The 24,715-nt window shown below is 40.4% G+C and overlaps 1 protein-coding gene across 1 annotated transcript in view; it reads left to right on the top strand.

The window, feature by feature from the left end:
* LOC108578476 (neuroligin-1-like) overlaps positions 1-22,892 on the top strand; it is a 58,951-nt gene extending 36,059 nt beyond the window's left edge. Inside the window, exons 3-7 of the mRNA XM_017941827.1 lie at positions 9,695-9,883; positions 12,317-12,573; positions 13,626-13,772; positions 16,423-16,847; positions 21,791-22,892. Of these exons, the coding sequence (XP_017797316.1) occupies positions 9,695-9,883; positions 12,317-12,573; positions 13,626-13,772; positions 16,423-16,847; positions 21,791-22,892 (2,120 nt within the window). The remainder of the gene's footprint in view (positions 1-9,694; positions 9,884-12,316; positions 12,574-13,625; positions 13,773-16,422; positions 16,848-21,790) is intronic.
* The last annotated feature ends 1,823 nt before the right edge of the window (positions 22,893-24,715 follow it).

Raw genomic sequence — 24,715 nt, 5'->3', positions numbered from 1 at the left:
TCGTTCTCTCCCTCTTTTTCTCTCTCTCTCTCGTTGTTTACGTCTCTTCCCCCCTCTCTCTCTCGTTTTTCGCTCTGTGTCTCTCTCTATCTTTCGCCATCACGTTTCGTCTCTTCCTCTGGCTCTCTCTGTCTCTCCCTTGGATGTGTCTCTCTCTATCTTTCGCCATCACGTTTCGTCTCTTCCTCTGGCTCTCTCTGTCTCTCCCTCGGATCTCCCTGTCTCTGCCTCCAGCTCTCCCTGTCCCTCCCTGTCTCTGCCTCCGGCTCTCCCTGTCCCTCCCTGTCTCTGCCTCCGGCTCTCCCTGTCCCTCCCTCTAGCTCTCTCTGTTTCTGCCTCTCTCGGTCTCTGTCTTTCCCCCTGGTGTTTTCTGTCTCTGTCCCTCCCTCTGGTTCTCTTTCTCTCACCCGTGTTCCCTGCTCCGATCGAGGTCTCTATTGTGACTCGTCGTCCAACGAATGGCACAGTATGACGATATTAATACTGGTTGAAAGACTCGGACCACAACAGATGATAAATATCTCATTTTTGGAAAACAATCGCTTTAATTGAAGAATTCGATTAAAATTCGTATTTACAATAAAAATTGTTTATTGCACACAGGTATACATACATAAAACATGGTAATTTCGTTTCTTAATAAAATTTACAAAAAAGTGTCGTATTAAAAGTAGCATTCTTTTTATATTTCAAAAGCAAAAGAAGACTCCTACGTTTTATTCCTTGAAAAATCCAGCATCTTTACCACTAAAGCATTATAAAACATTCTTCATTGAAGTAGTTTTTCAATTTAGAACTTTAACAGAAAGGACTGTTTTCTCTTACATTTCCTTAGAGACTGATGTGTTGAAAAAAATGTTCCCAGAAGTTGTATATTGAAATTCGTAAACACATTTGTCTTCGATACGAACATTTAAAGGTAGCCCACGCTCAGGTTATTGAATTCATGCATACGTAAAGTCTTCAAAGCCGTTACTCCGAAAACTGGTTTCCTCGAACTGGCGTGTCCCAAAAAATTCCAACACGAATGAACCGTTCTTAATGAAATTCCGTGTATAGATTGAGTCGACGTACCTTTTACGGTCAGAACCAGCATAATGTATGCGATATTTTTTTTTCTTACGTGAGCAAACTATCAATTTGTCTAACAAAATTTAAGTGTTTTCCTACAAAGTACCACTATGTCGTTAAAATTCGATATTTTTTTTTACCTATACTTGTACCACATCTAAGAATCCATCGTTTACTCGTATCAAACTGGTATTACGAAGTCAGGGAACACGTGCAACTTAGTATGCAAATTAGCATACCATAGAGAAACTAACATACGCTTCTGTGAAATTTGCATAAATAAATGAACGAAACGTAAAAATCCCACACATAAATAAAACAATCACAAGTAATCACGTTTTTTTTTTCATAGTTCGTCAAGTAGTCGAGCTGGAAACTTCTGAGCCTCCACTAGGCGTAAGAAGTTTCACAATATATTTTATCTCTATTTCTATAAGAAGTTCAATTCTATTTTTTCTCTCTGTCCCTATCTTCGAATACACTGTCAACGTGACAATAGAATACTTTCAAGAAATAGTTCTCTTCTCGTGAACGAAGAAAAATCGAGTTATAAAGAGTTAAAAAATTATTTTCTATTTTAACCTTCGGGTCACTTTTGACCCGGCTTTTAGATATCTCTTGTTTCAACCGACATTCGACACGGTCACGACCTTTCTCTGCTTATATTATAAATATCTTTGTCATTTTAATTATAATATACTTTTGGTTTAATAAAATATGGTTTCTCTTGCGTACCAAAAAGATTCTAGTATTGGGTCATATTTGACCCACCATCCGCCAAGATTTATTCCAAGTTAAAAAAAAGTTACAAAACTACAAACCACCGTATTCCCCAATCAATTCGCTCTTTTCCACTATTAATTTACAACGGGAACAGCGGTATTATCATTGGCAGAGAAAAATACTCTCGCAGAGCACCGCTGCTCCGTAACAAACCGAACAGAACGAACCCGCGAAAAGCTTATACGACTGTGCGCTCCACTTTTACTGGCCGTCACTGTGTTAATAGGCTCGACATAGAGAGTGTGCAGTGAAAGAAAAGAAAAATGGGGGAGAGTCGAAACAAAAGGAAAGAGAGAGAGAGTCCCACTCGTTGTTGCTTCTTCGCGGGTTGTCGAACGTAATTGACCTATCGCGGTGGCGCGATAGCGGGCATTAACGCGGCGCAGATAGGCGCGCTATAAATTCAGGGTAAATCGAGCGGCAACGTTCAGCGTTGTCCCTCCATTCAGGCCAGCCCGTTCTCCGTTCTACAATACGCAGTTGTTTCGTTTTGGCGCAGTGTGCACGTGCACAGTACGCGAGACTATCTCTCTATTCGGTAACGTGCCCACGGCGATCACAGGCAGGAATTTGCAATTTTTGCGTGTTCTCACGTGTGCATTTCACGTGGAACGGCTAGATAAAAGGGAGCTGAGAAACGTATGGAAAATATCAGCATCTTCGTTCGCTTTGAAACTGCGTCCTTCCATTTTTGGTGGTAAAGAAAGACAGAGCGTCGCTGATTTTCCCAACGAGGAATTACTCTGTCGCGGATTTCTATGGGAGATGTTAGTGTTTTTTTTTTTTGTATTATGCGGTCCTCTTTTGTGCGACTCGTGTGTCGGATATTTGACGCTTTTTGTGCAGGTTTTTGCCTGTGAAGATGTTGGACATTGGGGTGTAAGTTTGTGAAATATCATTCTGAACTTCTTCCTTAATATGTATCTTAACCCTTTGAAGTTCTGTGTCGAGTCTGACTCGAATTTTTGCCTTCAGATATACACAATGATAAAGTATAAATTGTAAACAATAGTAAACCATTTTTTCATACATTAATATTTTCGTTAAATTTAATATTTTATTTGATGTTTCTGATATCATACACAATGATGTATTTTAAATTATAACCGATAGTAAACTATTTTTTAATGCATTAATATTAACACTGAAATTTAATATTTTATAATTAACATTACGCTGAAATATTGAAATAAAGGGAAACTACACGGTACCGCTCGACAGTAGTCAAATTAGTGCGGACTAATTGGACTATTCGGACCGCGAAGGGTTAGAGCTAAATTAAACTTCGCAAATTCGTCTTCATTGTGTAATTATTTGTGCTACCCTTGTCATTACCTCTAATTTACCACTTACGTCAATTTTCACACAACATCGTCACTTCTTGTGCCTTTTCTTCCAAAATTTTCTTCGCTATTTCTAATTTCGAAAAAGTAATTTCCAACTGTGTAGTCTTCTTATTAGTATCATCGGTACGTTCGTCTCGAACGATGCAATTAACGATCAAGTAGTATTGATCGGTTGGGACGAGTAATGCGAAGTTAGAGGAGAACTAAAATATAATTTCCCGAACTCTTGGTGCACGCTGTCAACTGCAACTCTCGACTCTTGGACTTGTTTCGTCGCTTTCCTTTGTTAGAATAGAAGCGTCGTCCCTGTACGTTTCGTTTGTCGTTGAAGCGAAACAATGCGCCCACGGCGCTATCCGATATGCCGTTCCCGCTCGATTCCATTTCTTCCTGTTTCTTTTCTGACCTGTTTTCCACCCTTCTTTCGGTTACGAGGGTGGTGAAATTTTCAGTTACACGTGTCCCGCGCTGTTTCTTGTCGTAATTGTTGTAATTCATTTTTCATCGGATACTTCGCATTGTGAACTAGATTTTAGAAGGAGATAGTATGCTTCAGAGGAAGAAAAGTACGAAAAAACTGGAGAATTGTAAATATAGAATATTGATAAAAATATTCATCGATTAACTCAAGAAAGGGTTAAGAAACGTCCACAAATTTTTAATTTTTTTAATAAAATATTTTTATTGGCCTTAAATAATCTGTCTTTGTGTCAGAAAGTGATTGTATTTAATGATTGTAAACAAACGAATTTGATATATTTTTTAAAAATTTATTTTGATTCGAAGCTTAGGGAAATTTGAAATTAAACCTTTCAATAGCTTCAGTTTCCTAGTGTTAATTTGGTATATAATACAATAGTCATTAACTTGTATTACTCTGCTTATAATAAACACAACTTAGATCGAGAATTGTAAGTTTTGTATTTCACCAAAAAATTTCATCCTTCATCCAAATTAAAAATTTCAAATCTACCGAATAACAGTTTCTTCGTGCGAGCAATACCCTGTGAAAGAGTTTCAGTTCGTTTAATTAGATGAATTGTTCCGAAAATGGAATAATTGTCGAAGTATCCCGAATTGGCCATTCTATGCAAGAATATCGAAGTTGCGGGAGAGACGGAGCCATTGCAGTTGAAATGAACTATTTGAATTGATTGTGTAGTTAAATCGTAAATCACAGCCAGCCAGTAAATCTTGACGAGAACTTGTTCTTGCTGAAAGGCGAATTCGAACAATCGGTTGGGCAAAACCCCGATGGTGAAATCTCGTTTTCTTGTCACGTCGGTTCCCGCTAGTATTGAACTTTGGGACATGACTGATAAAATCGTATACAATCGTGCAGGAGGCGTTGAATCACTGAATCCCACGAATTCACGAAAATCAATCGATACGTCCAGGATTCTGCGTTCGATTCAGCGTAAGAGAAGTGATCTTAGTTGAATAGCTTTGGATAATCTGGTGTGAATGGTTGGTAAAACGATAAAAAGAAGTCAGTAACGAAGAGAAATTTTTTCTTTATATCTAGCACTTTTGTATACAAAGTAGAATAAAATTGAGTTTTCTCGTGTTTAATTTAAATTTTTTCCAAGTACATGCTACGCTTAAAAAAACCATATTTTTACGAAATATTCATATTTCAGTCTACTATGGTTCAGTTGGAAACAGGCTTTTAGTGTCCAAAATTACGAAATTAGGAAAAACTTTTCCACGTTGAAAAACTTCATTAAGCCGGTCTTTGAGTTTTGACTATGTCGCTGCTTAGCATTGATAGCGGCATAATTAAAAGAATTTTAATCATACAGCGAAAGGTGTGAAACTCTCAGTATGAAAAGTGCCATTTTGCGTGATAAAAATAATGCAACTGCATGAAGTCAATTTATACAAAAAGAATAAAAACTCACATTTTCTCTGTTATGTCACTATCAATTACCAATCGTCGATATTTACAATTGCACAGTTTATTAAAAATGTAACACATTCGAGCAAAAATCTTGAACGAAAGCAAAGTATAAAATTGATTTCCTACAAAATAAATAAAAAAACAAGTGAAACTCGTTAAACCTTCTCGAGACCACTCGTCCTTTTAAAATGCATGCAAATAACAAAATTTCTATCATCGAAGAATATTCCTCTTACTGGTTTAAACCAATCAATCAAACATGTCGGCGAGTTGATCGCGAAAACGGGGAAATGATCGTAGGGCGAGTCGCGACGAGGTGAAAATTTGCATTTTAATTGAAAAGTTCTCATGTCAGCAATTCGGGATTCGACCGCGAAGTACGTGGAGCAATATCCTCCGTGCAGTTGCTGCTCCGAAGTTTCTGATTGCTCTCTGTGAATAACCTTGAACAGACTCGGCGCGGCGGCTTTGGTCTCGGGTCGAATTTAATGAAACGAGCGATAAGCTTTAAGTAATTACCGAGGCAGCGTGATGTAACGTCGTTAGGGTAAATACTAGAAGTAATCATACACTGTTTCTCTGCTATGCTCCTAATTGCACTTAGGCCACTGGCGTTCTAGTATTTCGTGGTATTTGCATTATATGCAAAGAGGGTATCGGCTTATTGCGTTCGACTCGTGACACGGCTACGTTGCATTTTGAAAGAGAATTCTCCTTTAAGACGGGTCTGGAGAACGCATTCTGTTTGTTTATCTGTTGCTTTTATTTTCTTTTTTACTATTGATAATTTTTCGTATTTTTTGCACACTGCTTGATAAAAAAATTGGGACACTTAGAAATTAGGGTTGCACAAATCTGTCTTTCGAGCTACTCTGAGAAAAAATGAAGTTTGCTTAATAAATAAGACATTTTAATATCTTTTCTTTTTCAATACTCTGAACAATATATGCAAATTCCTGATGTATGCGATTTTTAAGAGAAATGAATTTCAATGTGTAAGAATTGTATTAAGTTATCCCATAAGTTCGTGTCGAATTTTATAATTTAGATCAGTGTTTCCAACGAACCTTCAAATTTGATAAAGAAAACGTAAGCACCTTCTCATTGCACAATTTGTTTCTCCTTTTATTTTTGTAAGATGATCGTGTGGTCACTATAGAATTTCTTTGGATTTTCATTAAAACATTCTTCGCTTTCGCTCTGAACTTATGGGATGACCTAATATTTGAGAATAATTACAGATTTTTGATACTTTCAATGGTCGCAACGTGTTTAGTTAAATTTCTGTCAGTTTTGATGAATAAGAGAATTGTTGAATTTGAAGTTTCAACGTTACGAATTTCGATTTCAGATTCTTCCGACGGTATTAATTCGTCTTAGTTATTCAGGTGGAAGTTGAAGGAGGTTAACGAGCAATTTTTCGAGAATTCCTCGAATTTCACGTGTGCTGTACAGTTTGCACGAGTTTACTGCAACACGAGTATGTTGCACGTGTCCTTAATGCGGGGTCTAATGTGAGTGCCAGCTCATAACACTAAATTCTGGTCTGGTTCTGAGTGTTTTTGTGAGTTTGTGACGCGTTAATTGCCGCTGAGAATTAGGAGACAACTCTGTCTTCCAAGTTCTAATTAGAATTTCGAACTTCCTCGTACGTGAAATAACTAGGTTGTAAAAGTGCCGTGGCGATAAAATGGACGCAGCTTCGATTAAAAAAAATGAAATAAAATCTAGCGTCTTGAAGAATTACAATAAAGTGACGATGTAATTTCTTCAACTTGGAATTTCTTGTATTTTAAAGAAGTACAAGAACGAGGAATTGGTTAAATTGACGATAAAACTTAAAACTTAACTATTTCTTTGACACGCTGTACGATTCATCTGACACCTCGAACTTCTGTGTAAAATAAGACCCGTCCTTGTTAAACGCAATGAGCCTTGTGTAATGCAATCACGGTAATCCTAGATTTAACCGGAAGGAAGTGGAGAATACGTGGACAAGAGGGAGTATAGGGAGGGTTGGAATTCATTTTCATGGAGGTACAGAGACAATCGTGTTGCAGTAAATTCGTTATATCAGATTGCACACTATTTGCTCGATAAAGGTTTCTGTTTTCGTCGTACAGGAACATGGAAGGTAACACTAACAATAGGGAAGAACGAAAAATGAAAACCTTAAACGCTTCGTTTATCGTCAAAAAATTCGATATCTTGTGTTTTGTGAAAGATCGATAATTTGCAGTTTTCTTTAAATAGACAAATGTTAAAAATAAGCAATTTTTTATTCAAAATGTAGTATCGTTAAGTACTTTTTGGTAGATAAATATATGTATTTTAGTTATTATTTAATTCAATGCAACATTGTAATTCGGTTTGATAAAAGTTACAATTTTTTCAACTTTCTCATTTTCATTCTACCATATAATTGATCGACGAAGGGTGGAATGAGTACGGATGGCTTTTACTAAATTACACATTTCGAGATTCTCCGTATTCATTAATAATTCGGAGAAATTATAATAATACCTAATCAAAATTGTCTCTCTTCTATTATCCAGGTGAATTAAATTAACGTTTAATACGGTGTGGTGTATAATGTGGAATAATATTACCATATTGTTAATTAATTTAATTATCATCCGGGGAGGTCTTCGTAATAATAATTATCAATACGTTAATTTAAGATTAGACTGGTTTTCAAATTTATATTAAAGCGTGGAGTGTAAATGGATTAACTGGCGCGTGTTTCACTCTTTCTACTTTAAGTAGTAATACCAGGCTATGGTCAGACCGCAGACAAGAATTACCGTAACTGGAAAGTAGTAATGAGAACGAACAAAAGAATGGAATTTCCTCTTTTGAAATATTGTAATTTATATTTAGAAATCTATATTTCACATTTTTACTGCAACAATTGTAAAAAAATTGTTATGTATTACGATTGATGACACTTTTGGCTTGAATAGCTTTCGTGCTTGCCTTATTAACATTTATCGTTATTTATGCCACGAGAATAAATCAGCGAATCATTAATAATTAATTGGGAAACATAATAATATTAAAATGACCTATTTTCTTAAATTGTGTACTTGGAATGGAAGATTCAATCACACGAAGACTTAAAAAAATATCAGTTATTTAAGTAATATGTTAAAAAATTTCATTTTCTTTTGGTAATTTCTCTTGGTAAATTTTTATATAAATTTGTGTGTGAATTATGGATTGAAATAGGGAACACGTGTTCTTTTTTTTTATACCAGAATCTTCTTCGATTTCTCAAAATTAAACGTGTACCACTTTCAGAATAAAAAAAAAAAACTACTCGCATCTCTTCTAAAATGTCCCAGCACTCTCATTTACACTCTTATTACGATCGATCGATGCTCTCATACATAAAAACATCGTATCTCGTTGCAAAAAGGCGAAGCTTCGAGAAGTCAGCGAGGCGGTAACTACCGGGCGTCGTAGCAATTCCTAGAGCAATAGTAACTCGCGACGAAGCCGCGTGACTTTATTTTCAAAGGTTCCCGTAAAACGTCGGTGTGTTCGCGGGAGGAAAAAGCATAAAGGATCGCTTTATGCCCGCAATAAGAAACTTGGTATTCAACGGGAGCCAGGATTAACCGTCTCTCCGGCATCCTGTGACTCGAATTAAAACGTCCACCGCCGCCCTCGCTCTTTGTTGCATTTTCAGGGGAAACTGCGAGGCGACTTCGCGGCCTCCACCGAAACCGCGAGAATTTATTTAACCAGCTGGTGAATGTTCGCTGAAAATAACGCCCGCCAAAGTTTACGCCACTTCGTTGCCGCTCGAAGATGAGTCTCGAGAAATTTTCGAAACGTTTACCTCGAACCGGCGAAAATTCGAAATGATTTAAGGGTTCGCGACAGGTTTTCGGGTGAATTGTGACTGTTGAAACGATCGTGTTCTGTTGATTTATTCGCCGGAATTTGTAAAGTGAATTCGATATTTTATTTCGGAAATTTTTCGGAATGTACAGTTTGTGAATGCAAACTTTTACGAGCGAAATATTTACCCTGATATTTTAGGTAAACTTAATGAGGAGGGTACGACTAAAAATAACTAAGGAATTAAAAAAATTCTTTTACTGAAAAAAGCTAGGTGTGATTTTACGAAATTTTTTGAAAAAGGTGTCAGTATTTGTTTTTGTTTTAATCCTAATTTCTCGAAAGTTTGTGTACGTTTTTTCTAAAAAATCGTGAAAGATATTGAAATCAAATTTTAATCACTTCGCTTCACTCATTACTGTCAACATTTTCTTACACAAACTTTGAGAAATAAAAGTATTTTTCAAAATATTATACTTTTGGTTCCCAGAAAAATATTTAAAAATTCCCACGTACAAATGTGCATAAAAAGGGCCAAAAAATATGTAGAAGGTGTCTATAACGGTTTCCAAGAGAAAGGTGCATAAATTTTGCAAATTCAACATCGGTTAGATAGATCTTTCCGACCTTCCTTAAAGGTGCACGTAAATTTCGTATTTTAAGAGGCGAACAGGAGATTTAACGATTCCTCGAACAAACGATCGTGATTGCGAGTGGCGCGTACTAATTCGTTCGAATTGCTCCGTAGGCTTTCTTAAAACCAGTCCAAAGGGTAGCACGCAAGGAAATTACGGCTTGATGGATCTAGTGGCGGGTCTTCATTGGTTGCACGAGAATCTCGGCGCTTTTGGCGGCAACCCCGATCGACTGTCGCTCTTTGGTCACGGAACAGGAGCCGCGCTCGCCAATTTTTTAGCCGTCTCGCCCATAGCAAAAGGTAAGAAAAACCCTCTTCACCACGTTTTCTAATTTTATTGCACAATATCACGTGTACACGTGAATTCGGCGATTGTTTTTCCAACGAACTTCAATATTTATTTCGAAAAAATCAGACGGAATTGAATCGTATAGTACTTTTGACAGTTTTCAGTTAGACAAATACCTTTATTTGCTTGGTCTCTGATGGAAATTCGCCGGGATAGTGTAGAAACTTCAATTTAGAAAAAGGATTCTTTTTTCTTTGATTTTTTCGAGAGCAGAATTTATTTAAATGAAACAACGTTTTCTCTTAAAAGGAAAGAATGCATAGTTCTGTGTGTAAAAACAATAGAACAAAAATCGTTTCGCTGTTATTTCGTCACGGTAGAACAAAGTTAACAAACACTGTTCAACGGTGTTTTATTTTCTTTTTGTTTAATATAGTGTTTGTTACTCTGGTTTTATAGGTATGAAACAGTCTTTTCCATTCACCTTCGCAAACAAATATGTATTATATGTGTATTCAGTCGAATTCAGAATGGTTTCGTAGTTCTGTATCCTGAAGTTAAACCGACTCAAGTCCTACGTTGTAACTTTACTGCAAAATAGAAAAACATCAACGATCATACATAAAACAACATTGTACTCAAACGTAATTCAAACGATTAAATTTTGTAATTTTTATTGCCTAACCCCTTAATCTATAACAAAGTGTTCGACTCGTGGCAGAAATCCTAACTTTCGTTTCAATTTCTAAGACAGAGGATTACTAAATGTAACTAATCTGTAACAAATCAGCTTTTGTAACCTGATACAGTACTGAAACAGATTGATAGTCAGAACAAAATTATAAGTTAAGGTCTTAACAAAAATTGGTCCCCATGGTTCTGACAAACTAAACAATGTCTATAACTCAGTCTTGAAAAAACAAAATACAGTTAAATTAGTCTCACTCTAAAGTACTTACAAACTCCTGTAACTTAATATACGTACATGGTGTCCCGCCAAGTATCGGTCACAACAATAATCACCAATGCACAATTTCAATTTGCCCTCAATTCCCGCTTTATCAAACCCACCTTCCAATTCCTTCGTTTCCACAACCTGTTTACAGGACCCGTCCATTCGACTCGTGACTCCCCAAAACTAGATAACTCCATTATCAAATTACCTCGGGGAAGCGAGCGCTCGAAAAGGGTATATCGTTTCGAAAAGGACGAAACGCCACAGAACCCCAGATATCACGCTAATGCGTTCGTTCCAATAGAAATCCTCCATTCCCGCGATTCCAGTTCGCCCGTTTCGTGTTTCGTCGCGGCGAACTCGAAGGTGTCAGGACACCTACGCGCCGTACAGTCATAGTCGAGAGGAGGATATCCCTCGAGGACGACGGTGTCATCATCGTCTCCGTTGTCGACGGCCACTAGAGACCTTAACAAGCTTCCTCGAGTGTGTAGCCTTCCTTGCGACAGAGAAAGAGAGGGAGAGAGTTAGGGTAACAGAGGGGAGAGCTCGAGGGGGTGAAGGAGGGGTCGTGGCTCATACCAACGTTTCTAGATTGCACCTCCATTCCGCTAACGAACCCACCTCGCGTCGTCCTTAATGCCCTTCCACAATGCGTTTTACCCTCTCGCCCTTCCCTGCTGCTCGGATTCGCCCCTAATGCTCCCGCCCTCTTGGCCGCGAGCGTTCTCCCGCTTGCGAGACGACGAGTCGAATATTCTTGCGACGTTGGAAAAGTTGGATATCTTCCCTGGTGAATTTCTGCTCGCTGGAAATTTTCTGTTTTGCCCGCGAGGGTGGAAGAAGGGAGTTCTTTTTGGGAGATTCGAGGAGTTTGGTAAATATTTTTGATGTTGGATGTAGGGAATTTTTTTTGGATCTTGAGTAGAGTTACGTGGATTTTTACGATTACTTATGGTGCATTTGAGTGTGATCTTGTTGGTTCGACAGGGTCGCTGCCACCGACGCAGCGTAGGTGGTCGAGAATGTATTGTCCAGTGTGTTATCGATTTTAGGTGGCAGCGACCGTGTAGACTTTAGTAGGCAGTGAAATTTTTTCGAATATTATTTTAAGAATTTAGGGTTTCGAAAAAAATATAATATTCTTGTGAATAGTGAGATACGAAGTTTGATGAAGAAACGGATCGTGCACGTATCTCAATATCTCGTGAATGAAGAGAAAAATTGACGACACGATATAACGTGGTTACCATTGGCGGATTAACCAGCGTTCAAATTTATTTACGGTTTATATTAAAAAAAAATAAATACCACGAGATTTTCATAGAGTATTTAATAAAATTTAAAAATGTGCTAAGTTTTCGTATATTTTGTTGATAAATAACATTGTGGTATTTAAAAAATTGTTAAATTGTTTGAGGAATTCAAATTAATATCTTCTCCTAGGAATGGCATCTCGCTTCACAATTCGACGATTTTTGTATTGCAGAGCTGGTCGAGAGAGTGGTTTTACTCGGTGGGTCTGCCCTGTCACCCTGGGCTATACAGCGTGATCCATTAATGGTGAAACGTCGCGTCACCGAGCAGACCGGATGTCAGGGTGACGTTGAGGCTGACGATATCGCACCGTGCCTTCGTTTACGGAGCCTGGAAGAGCTCCTCGCTGTGAAGTTGGATCCGCCGAGATTTACTTCTGGATTTGCTCCTTTCGTTGATGGAACGGTCATGCCTCCGCCGATCAATCAGGTACCAGACGTTCTTAACCCTTCCTCCTTTATCCCCGTACTTTCTTTCGCTTTTTCTCCTTCTTCATTTTTCTATCGTGAAAAGGTAATATACCAGGAAATTTTCTTTACCTTGGTATTAACATCGAACGCGTAATTGTGTAAGATTTTACTTCATTTTGCTCGTTTTCAGTGAAATAGAATATACATTATCAGATTTCGAGGAAATCGTGTTTCTGTATTATCGATCATTATCTGTAGAGGAAAATTTTACTTAATTATTACCACCGTTCAAAGTATCTTTCATTATTGTTACGTAAAATAAATCAACTCGTTAAGCGAACTCCCGTTTCACTTATCCGCGCTAAAAATCGGATATTCTAATTCACCCGAAGTTGGAACAATTCTTCAAAAACTTCCCTCTCGGTTGCTCTCCGGAGTACACTATTCTCGAACACGCCGCTCCACGAAACGCGTTCGAAATTCAAATTATCCCCGGACCACCTTCGGACCGAACTACGCGAACTCATTAAGCAAGCATCAGCGGGGCGAAAAATTCGTGGCGAAAATAGAGGCGCGTGCGCTTCGTCGGGTGTTTCGACCGCGCGAAATGCTGGACGAGGCGACGGGTAAGCGATGAGTTTGCTAATTGAACCGACAACCGACTGACAGATGTCGAGCCGTGGAAGCCGTGGTATTAAATCCTGGCTCCGCGTCGCGGCTCTGCCGTTAATCGAACGCTTCCGCGTCACTCGATCCTCCTCCTCCTCTCTTCTCTTCTCTCTCTTCTCACACAACTCTTCTCCTTTTTATTTTGTCCCTTTTACGAAAATCGATCGAGAGTATCGGCGGGCAAGATTGTTCGTCGGTGAACTTTTAATTAAAAGCCATAAAGTATACGGTGTAATTGCAATTACCTACGACGTCCCGGGCAAGCCCCACGGTCTGAAAATCGATAGTTGCCACAACTTCCTTTTTCGCGAGCCTCGACTTAATTGCACAGAGCCTCGTGATCGATTTATCACGGTTCCACGGGTCCGTTGAACGCGGCCTTCCTCTCTTTCTGTTGTCAAGAATTTCCAGCCCACCGCCTCATCCTCGGGACTGATGCCCCTTGTGCCTGGTCCTGGTACCGAGTTCGCTAGTTTCGGCGATCGAGACCTGCTGCTTGGACTCACGTCGGAGGAAGCCTGGGTCAGTCTCACCGACGAGGATCTACAGGTAAGCTTGGATTTAACTTCCCCAAAAAATAGTCGACACTTATTTTTTTATATCAGAGATTGTCCACTGTGAAGGGGTGAAAATCACCTTCAAAGTTAGAGATAGTAAATATGGAGATTTTCGTCGTTGGATTTAACTTTCCCAAAAAATAGTCGACACCTAGTTTCTTAGATCAGAGATCGTCCACTGTGAAGGGGTGAAAATCACCTTCAAAGTTAGAGATAGTAAATATGGAGATTTTCGTCGTTGGATTTAACTTTCCCAAAAAATAGTCGACACCTAGTTTCTTAGATCAGAGATCGTCCACGGTGAAGGGATGAAAGTCGCCTTCAAAGTTAGAGATAGTAAATATTTAGTTCAATATTTGAAAAATTATCAGAGACAGCTGAACAGTGTAAATTGACGAATGTGGTATTTCTCACCAACGATTTAAAAGAATAATAAATAATTCATTACCCTCGTATCTAACGGCGATTTTCACTCCTTCGACGTGGACGATTTCCCCTAAAAAAAAAATACGCGTGAAATATTTTTTTCAGTGCTACCATGTACCGAAGTTTCATCAATATCGGTGATTATCAGTTGGGGATGTTCCCTCGCAAATACATACATCAATCGGTGCCGCTATTTAATGCTTGAATTTACGACCGCGCTGTATTTCTTCCACCGACTATACATTTTACGTATTCAACGGGTCCAGCGACATTTTCTTATCCGTTCGTTATAGCTTATTCAGTTTGATGAGCATGCTCGACGCGTGGGGTCGATGTGTTCCTGCCCCAGAACGTTTGTGGTTTCTTCCATTGCGGTTGCGGTTGGGTAATACACGCGGAATGGGCAAGTTGCAAGGGAACATGATAATGCGTTTTATAGCTCGTACATCCTTTACCGAAGCTACAAAATCCTAGGTATCCGGCTTTTGATTTGATTCACAGTCAGATAGATGGTATGGAAGTTCAGAACTTTAATAAGAATTTTTATTCTGATTCTGTATCTCGTAGTATGACATATACATGGTGTTTCGTAAAACAGTAGGAAACGTGTAATACTCTTTTGCCATTAAACTGTACACAAAGGGAATCTTTTTTAATCTTTCAAATGTTACCACTGCATTTACGATGTCGAGGTTATTGACCTAATTAACGTGTTCGCTTCTCAAGCAGAAATTTTCAATCTTTAGTTTAGAACAGAATACAAATAAAAATGATAATTAATCACTTTGAATTAATTAAAAATTTTGTGAATTAACGTGAACTGAGAAACAATGAAAAATTCACAATAAATGGACTATTGTGTTTAAAATGACGAGTTAACTCGTCTTTCACAGTTAACAGGTCAAATTAAAAAAAAGTTTTCTCAACATTTACTCGCGAGAAATAAATACAGAATCTTCGAGTATTTGCATTGTTAATAAATGTCCCATTTCACGCGTTATCATCTCTGTTAATGCCTCTCTTTTTTCCCCTTTCGTTTCGTGGAACTTCATCGGTGTTTTTCGCGCTTCGAAATGAAATCTGCATATTAATGGGAAATTGCGAAGAAATTAGTCCGAACGAACGGTTCCGCGGTCGGACTGTTGAAATTGCGCTAAATTATTTTTAATCGAGGCTGCGGGGGGTTTAACGAGACGCGAACGTCCGGTGCACGTTGATAATTGACACGAACCCGATAAATTACTAATTAGCGGGCGCACGGTTGCAAAACATGGCCACCGACTCATGCCGGACATTATCGGCAATCCGACGGTCACGGTCGGCGAACACCTTGCTAAAGCGTATTTCCGTGGCTCCTTGACAATTTGATAACGATCGGACGTTTCGTGGTGCCGCTTGAATTGTTCATTTGCATACACGTGCGGTTATTACGCGAAACGCAGATTCCGTCTAACTGGAATATTAACGTGCGGTAATTTCTGGCGAAGCATCTTCACCGATGCTGTCTTGAGTGCGTAAATCGAGATAGGTCACGGAATTTCCGACCAACTTTGAGATAATTTAGGTCTGTCGTTTTCTCGAAACGCTTTTATGGCAACCAAATCGGGCAATTTGTGTTTGGTTGAATGGTATGAGATTTATCTTCCTACGACTTCATTTTTTCTAAGTGCAACGATACAGAAGCGATCATATTTACCATTTGGTAAATAATTAACGGAGGCAACCCTGAAGCTGATATTTTCCAGGACAGCAAGTCTATGGACCTCCATAAATTGTTCACTGTATCTTAGACATCTCAGCAGTGGGATAGATCGAAAGAACCAACTTCTAACAAAAATACATTACCTATATATTCAAGTAGAATAGTTGTATTCCTTAATATATGTATACTTTCAAAAAATGTCGTTAATTTCTGGTACCTTCTTATAGAAAAAAGGGCCTTCGAGTGCAAAGAATTAAAAGAATCCACAAAATTCACCAATTAACAAGAAACCCAGAGAGGAAGTTGTCCTCCGAATAATTCTTACCGTTAAACCCTCACAATTGTCCCCAACACTGCACTCACCAACCGAAAACAAAAGCAAACAAAAAAAAAAGAGAATGAAAAAGCCCCGAAGGTGAAACTTTACGAGCGAACGACGCGAAAATTTTACGAGAACCCCTTGGAGAATCCCTTCCTTTCTCCACCTCGTATAATCCATTCGATATGATTGTAGAACGGCCTGAACGAGACCAGGAGGGATCGTATTCTCCGTACTTACGTGCGAAACACCTATCGTTACCATCTTCACGAGATCTACTCGACCCTTCGGAACGAATACACGGACTGGGAGAGGGGCGAGCAGAGTCCTTCGGCTATCTGCGAGGGTCTGTTGTCTTTGCTCGGCGACGGCCAAGTCGCGGCTCCTCTTCTACGATTGGCATTGCTACACTCTGCCTCCGGGGGACGTGGTTACTTCCTGCATTTCCAGCTGGGCGATCGGCCGAGCCAGAGGGGCGAAGAGGTGCCCTTTCTCCTAGGGATACCTCTTCTTCGCGGCGAGGTCGCGTCCGTTTTCCTCACTCAGACCAACTACACTCTGGCCGATGAGAACCTGTCCAAACTGATGGTCCACTACTTGGCGAACTTCGTGAGACGCGGGTGAGTTTATCTCTCTCTCGTTTCTCCTCCTCCTCTATGCGAGTCCTGTGCTGCTTTTTACTTGGATTACTCGTTGCTCCGGACATCCGGAATTACAGTCGAAGATCGACTTTCCGTTTTGAGATTGGATTCGTCGGGGAGTAGTCGGTAGAGATGGTCGTTCCAAACGCGACATCAACCAGACTCGACCTTTTCTGTTCGGGAATAATGGAAAATGTTTACGTATCGGGTGTCTTGCGCGCAGATTCCCCCAGAGTTTTCTTCCGGGGGTACGTAAGCTTTCGCTGATAAGGAACGGCGGGCAAACTGGAAATTCTGGTTTCGGTGAATTTTTTTTTGGGAGAAAAATTGTTTCGAGGTGAAATCAATCCTGAAAGTTTTCGAGTTTTTTCGGTTTTTGAGTATAATTTTGAGCGCGAGTATTTTCAAAGATTTTATCGTTGGGAGCTTCATTGAAAAGTGCTGAAAATTCGATTTAACCCTGATTGACAATTAGGGTAATTTCGGGAGAGATGGACCAGGCAAGTATTTCCTACATTATCCGCCAGATACGGAATTACCCTAGTTCTTAACTTGGAATATTATCGTGTAATAGTATCTTTATTCGAAATTATACGGAACTCTTATTTTCTCCAAATTTTTAAATAGCCAAGTACCCTAAATCTGGAGACTAATTTGCCTAAAGGAAAATCTCCTAAATTACACCATTTATCTAAACTATCAACTATTAAATTCTGTGATCTATTTTAAAAAATTAACAGTAGACTTTTTAATAAATATTTTTACAACCAGCCCAAATAGTACTTCACTACAGACTTAATTGCTTTATTTGTTATTTCCCGGGCAATTAACTATAAGCAGGTTCCCGATTGTAAAATGAAAACTGCTCCTTGAACGTCGGCCGGAGTCGTAAGAAAACATTCTGAGGGCTTCGTGAAACGGTGCGCAATTATCGTTAAAGAAAATTGCCCTGATAAAGCTCGCAGATAACTGCTCTGATTTTATTTGCGCATTACAGGGCGGTTTTTTACTTCCTGATAGTTGGGTCAGCGTTCTTCCCTTTGTCGTAATAAAATTCGAACGGATGAAACGTTGTTCGGGATCTATCGAATTTCCCCTGTCTCGCCGTCGAATCCAGTTTTTCTCGCTCGCAAATCATGATTAACGCGTTTAATTGGACTAACAGTTGAGATGATTAGTCTCTCAGGCCAGTGCACAAGGCAATTTCCATGCAAATACAATTTTACCCCATTCGAGCATCATCCCGAGCAATTTGAAGTTCGAATAAAATTTCTGTCCCGTTTAAAAGCGTAAAATCACAGGCTTTATTTCCCGCTCGTGGAGAAGTTCTTTAATTTCACATGAAAATTCGAAGAAAAGTGAATTCTTCGAAATGCGACTGTGGAAAGTGTATCGGTGACAGAATATGGTCGTTCGATTATTTTTACTCAAGTGATCGTTATTTGTAACTGAAATTTAGTAAGAAATGTTTAAACAAATAGCAGTGAAATATAATAATAGAAAAGACATTGATTAAATAACTGACGATCCTTGTCAACGATGAATGTTTTAAAAAAGGAACGATTGAATTTTCTCCTGTTTTTACATATTATTCAATTTAAACGTAAGAAAATTACAGAAGGAAGAAAAAAAATGTCAAAAACTCGAATAACATCGCTACACATTTCTGTCGTTCAAGATTAAATTATCACCGTTAATTTCGTTCTCCAAGAAAAACAAAGTTCCTCCCAATTACGGTCCATTTTCAACCTAATTTCACGGTGGAGTATTAACAGGGACTTCAAAAATTTCAGTATTTCGTTCACAAAAATAACTCTTTTATTCCAAAGATCAACTCTGAACCAAAATCAATAAACTGAAGTGGCAACTTTTGAAAAACTGACGCGCGGCGTGAAGATGGCCTTCCACCCATAGTGTAAGGGGCGGTGGAAATTCGTGTTTATCCTAACAGTACGATTGCTAAAATATTTCCCCGCTCTCGATAAAGTGCGAAACAGAAGCAGCAAGAGCAGAACTTTCCAAGTCTACTTTCGAACTTCGTCGTCGCGCGAGAAATCAAAACCTGTTCTGAATAGCGTGACTCTAACGCGATATTCCCGTCGATACCGCTAAGAAAATATCAACGTCTTAATTAACATCGTTGCGCCGAACCTTTCGAAACTTCAACGAGCCGATTTCCAACAACTTTTCGTATTACGAACGTCTCGCTTTTCCCGATCGTTCGATAGAGACTGGAGGAGCTTGCTACCTATCGTTCCTGGTTAATTTTCTCCGCTGTATAAAGTCGGCGAACTTGAACGTCGTCAGGGGATATTCCGCGAGAAGTGGAAAGGACGATCGTAGAATCGAGGCACGATCGTCGAGGAATTCGGATAACGGAGAGCGAATGGGAAAACGTAGCACGGTTCTCGATGTTCCGAACTTACAATTACGATGACACGGCGCCTAGTTTCTTGTTACGTGCCCGCGGCTTTGCCGAATTGAATATTAGCCAAAGTTGCCCGCTACCGGAATCGGAATGATCATTATTGGAGCAGAGCACGGTGTATAATTAGATAGGGAACAGAAGGTGTTCATGATTTTCCTTGGATAATTGGCTTTCAGCGAGAGACGGAGATCGACGTTGCTTTTCGGAGAAATTGGCTGAGAAAGCGATGCGGAGGATCATTTGAGGGTGTAACGGAAGCAATTAGGTGGCAGACTGTGGATGGTTATGCATTTAAAATGTTGGGAAATATGAAAATGTAAGATATGAATATGTGGGATGGGTGATTAGTGAAATACGGATTTTTATGCAAATTTATATCGTTATGAATATAATTGAAAAAATAGAGTACTGTATTTGGGGTGTAGGCATTTTGGGACGGTTTATGGCTTGGCCTGCGCCTCTTGGCGAGTGACAAACACCAGACCCAGCGATATCTTTGCCATTCGACGAGAGTCGGTTCTTAGCTTCGGTAATAGACGGACGCCAAAGAGTCCGAAGTAAACTACTTTGCACGACATCCTGATTTGAGTAAAGTTCATTAGACCACCTCCCACAGGGGTTTGTTTAAGTATTTTTAGTTATTATGTGCATTCCTCATATTTTCCATTAATGCATAAAAATTCGCAGTCTAGTTATTAGAATATTGAAAATATGCGATAATACTGGAATCTTTATTATGGAAATATTATGATTATAATTTAAGTAACAATAAAGTATAAGCATTTTTTCAACATTTTTCACACAGAAAATTTATCGAATTTTAATAAACGCATATGAAGTATGCATACTTCTGCATATGTTTCTAAAAACACGCGAAATATGCAAAATAAATCGTACACAGTTAAAAGCCATTAAAGCCTCTTTATTACCAATTTTTTACTGTCTTTCTGAAATATAAAAAAAAAAAAAAAAAAACTGAAATGTGGAATGATAAATCTGTACGGATTGATTAATATCAGATTTAATTTTTATTTCATATTCATTCACGAAGGTACAACATTTTCTCTATCAATTTATACGGAATCGCAATAAATTCTTTCCGCGAAAATTGTGTTTTCCATATACATACGCTAACTTTTAATTATCGCATTCCGTTTGCAGAAAAATGATCTGCAACCTTTCACCGTCTCTTTGTGATGTAATCTCCATTCGCTAAATAAAACACACCTTTCCGTCGAAATAAAAATAAACGAACGAAATCAGATTAACAATCCAAAAATTTTCCAGCCAAGTTGAACTTCCTACGAAAAGACTTCCAGCAAACACTCTAACGATCCTTAAAAATCGATTCACTCCTGTCGAACACCACTTTTCGCTTCAAATCTAATTCAATGGAAAGTTTCTTTCATAATTACTCGTAACTTCGATTCAGTCGACGAATTCGCGATTCAAGTTGAACACAGAGACTGCACATTGTTCATCTCGAAGGATTCACCTGGTCCCAGATTCCTTCCGGTATTTTCAGGTCAGAAGAATCGATGGTTTCCCCGTCTTTTTCTTTCCCATCTGTCGCGTCGTAGATCTTTCGATTCTCGTATAAGCAACGTACGGATAGCGGTGATTTTTCAACGAAAAGAAAATCCCAGGCTGCGAGTCGAGATAGGAAACATAATGCGATTGCGTTGGTATCCGCGTGATATCGCGGGACACCTGCTAGGCTAGGAGACAGCCACTCGTCCGGCGAACTCAATTTCGAAACGCAATTTCCGTCCGAGTTTCTCGTTCTTCGTTGACTATAGAAATGGAACAACGAAACCTGCTATCAGTTCCCGTGAAATAATTAAACGGACCTGTGGAAGTGCTCGGTAGCCGAGGATTTCGCTCGAAAGTGATTTTTAGAACACAGCACGATCACTTGCCAACAGCAATTTGCTGATTTATTTATCTAAACAATGCGCTTGTCCCTTTTCGTTTGGTTCCTCCTTTTGAAAATGTTCCGTCGAGATTCTACCACGATACGAATCGTATAAGAAAAATTTTATTCTAGCATCGAGTTATATGAAAATCAAGTCGACGTTCAATTATGCCCCATTAACATTTCAAGATTAGTTTTCGTAAATCTTTGCTGCTCCAAATTCACTCAAACCCGCCTCAAAATCGTTTTAACCCATTCGAAACCGGTGACGCACGAAATCACGTTATCAGTCAGTATTTGAAAAATAAGTTAAAACGTGATACTAGTTTGATGATAAAGAAAATACGACTAGCCAGGAATTGTCGAATTCTCACAGCTAGCGCTAATATCGGCTCCCAGGGATTGTCGTTTAGTCAGAGATTGGTCTCGAATGGGTTAAACGTGGCAGCCTCTGGAATAAAACCGGCGAACAGGCCATCAAACACACCCCGATCCCTACCATATATAGCGGTCCCACGTGGGGGCAAGTCGATCACAGTTCAGAGCACAACGTATGCCGGTGCACACGGTGTGTTTCAGGGATCCAAACGGCGTCAGCTCGCTGACATCAGGATCGGACGGGCTTCCGAGCAGCCCGCCGTTCTGGGATTCGTACGATTCAATAAATCAGCTGTACCTGGAGGCCGGTCGTAGCACGGAAATGCGGTCGCATTACAGGGGCCACAAGATGTCCCTGTGGCTGAATCTGTTGCCGCAGCTGCATCGACCCGGCTACGAGATCAGCATGCGTCACCATCACCTAGCCGATAGTCCAGGCTTGTACGAAGGCGCGGTTCGTCCGCAGACCCTGGCTCTTCCGCTGCCAGCGCCACCGCTTCCGGTGCCCTCGCCCACCGAGCCGTCCTCTGTGTCAAGCGTGATATCGACCACGGAGTGTACACCGAACGCGACAGTCGCGACCACCGTTGCGACCACCTCGAGGACACTGCAACACCCGAATCTAAGCCCAGGACCGAACAACCTGCTTAGAAAGCTAGCCTCGAGCCACTATCAGAGCTACACCACCGCTCTGACAGTCACCATAGCCGTCGGTGTGTTTCTCCTGTTGTTGAACATCTTGATATTCGCCGGGATCTATCATCAGAGAGACAGAAACGCCTCGAACTCGGGCGGCGGTTTGTCCTCGGCGTTCGGCGATAAGAAGAAGGAGGAACTGTTGGAAGCAGGTTGTTCAGGCATCGAGGTGTCCTCGGGGAAACAGAGATTGTCCACGTTGAACCTGATGGATTCACCGTCGTCGAGCCCGCCACCGCACAAGGCGAAACTAGCTCAAGAGCTGGAGTTACAGTTGCAGGAGTTTCAATGTTCACCGCCGCCAGGCGGAGGGAAGAGGATACTGGAGCCACCGTTGTACAGCAGGACACCGTGTGTCCAGAGGACCCGTACACCGTCGCCGTGCGTGGACGCCACTACTGCCAGGATGGACGACGACGACGACGACGACGACGACGAAGGAGACAGCAGCAGCGACGACAACGACGACGATAATCTACCGGAGCCTCCACCTCCTCCGAGGGCTCCGGCGCCCAGCGTAGGCTTGTCCTGTCCAGGAATCCTCAGGCAACCGGGCACACCCGGCAGCGCCAAGAAACGTGTTCAGATACAAGAGATTTCTGTGTGAGGAGGACTCGCGCTGAGACGAAATCGTGTGCTCGTTGATCCTTTCGAGGATCGTACGTGTGAGCCTGTCGAGAAGAGTATACTCGCTTCGATTGCTGGCTACTGCTGGCAGTAGTCGATCGATTTTTCGACAGGTCCGAAACTGTTGCCCGGATCTTTTCCACGTCGGAGAGATCAGCGACGGTCGACGCTAGAAAGACCACGCCATTGGATTTGAGAAGTTGTTTCGAGGGAGGTTTTACGAAGAACGTTCTGCGTGCAGGCCTACGACGCGAATCGACGGAACATCCCGACGAACCGGGGAACGATCGAGAGTCGTCGTGTGATTTCGAAGACTGTGCTTATCGTTTTTCGTGGAATCTTGTTCGAGCTGTATATCGAATAGCAGAAGATTGCACCGTTTAGCGGCAGATCTAGAGCCGGAGTTTAGAGAATTGACGAACGGAGGCACGTAAGACAGCAAATAACAGCACAAATCGATGGCCTTATGAGAAAATTCGAAAACTCGTTCGAAGCGGCGTCGTAGACGCGCAGAGGGCGGTGACGAACATATTTTCCAATATTTCTTACAACGCAGAGAAAACGAAGAATAAAAAAAAGACGAGTAAAATTCGAAGCAGCTGAAAGGGGACAAGCCTAGGAGAGACGAGTCTGTTTTCCCCTATTTCAGAGAGGATTTTCGCCAACGATTTTATTGATTGTTGATCGCGTGAAGATGTTTCGTACGTTCCAAGTTACCGTAGATCCATCGAGCTGAATTAAACACGATCCTTTTAGCTTGCTTGCTCGAGTTCTTCGTCGAATACGAACGATATCGAGAAGGATCTTGATCATATATACGAGAGAGAGAGAGAGAGAGAGAGAGAGAGCTAGAAACAAAGAGAGAAAGAGGGAGAAGGTTTTGTTCAAAGACCTCTGTGAGGACCTCTTCATCTTCCTTATTTAAAAGAAAGAAAAGAAAAGAAGGTGTATAGGAAGGGAGAAAGTGGGAAGAGAAGTTCCACGAAGAAACTGGGGGAATATCGATGGGAACCAAAGGGGAGAGAGTCGCGAAGCATCGGTTGAACCGTCGCTCTGGCTCCTGGGGGTCGTCGCGACGCTCGACGCCGTGAAACGAGGGGATTGATATAATCTCAGGAACCCGAAAGACAAGGCGCGCGCCGAGGAAGCCCGGCAGGTTGCTTCGGGCTTTCTTCTTTATCCGGATTTGTCGGAGCACTAAGTGGAATTATTCGAGGAATTGGAGGGTCTGACCTCGACTTCTCGGATCTCCTAACCGGGCGAGAACAGGAAGTCGAACGGGACGAAACTGGACCTGATTAAGCGAAACTCTGCAGGTTTTTCAGCACAGAGGGAGCCTGCTAGCTAATGAATTGGTGAATCTGGAGTTCTCGTCAGTGTAATCGCGTGTGTCCTTAGTTATGTGCGCGAAAGAGAGAGAGAGAGAGAGAGCGAGAGAGAACGAGCGAGTGGAACGAGTGTCAGGATGAAAGAATGCCGATGAAACGAGGAATGGTTCGCGAAAACGAATATGGATAATATAAATTGTAAATTATATTCGATGTGGGGGAAACGATCGGAGGATTACCCAGGTGCATCCTGAGTCTATTTTCGTTTCTTCTTGGAGGGTGCTTACAAGGACGATTTTCCGTTCCGTACGACCTTTCTTTGGGTGAGTTTATTTATTTACTTTCTTATGTATAATTTCGAGTGAATGATTATTGAATTAGTAAATGTTGAGTACAATACAGCGAGTTCAGATGATATATTTTTTAAAGATTTTGGGAGAAGAGTATTTATTAACACTTCTATTGTATTTAATTA

The sequence above is a fragment of the Habropoda laboriosa genome, unplaced genomic scaffold, assembly GCF_001263275.1.
Source record: "Habropoda laboriosa isolate 0110345459 unplaced genomic scaffold, ASM126327v1 scaffold32, whole genome shotgun sequence".
Lineage (NCBI taxonomy): Eukaryota > Metazoa > Arthropoda > Insecta > Hymenoptera > Apidae > Habropoda > Habropoda laboriosa.
This window is presented reverse-complemented; position numbering and strand designations above follow the sequence as displayed.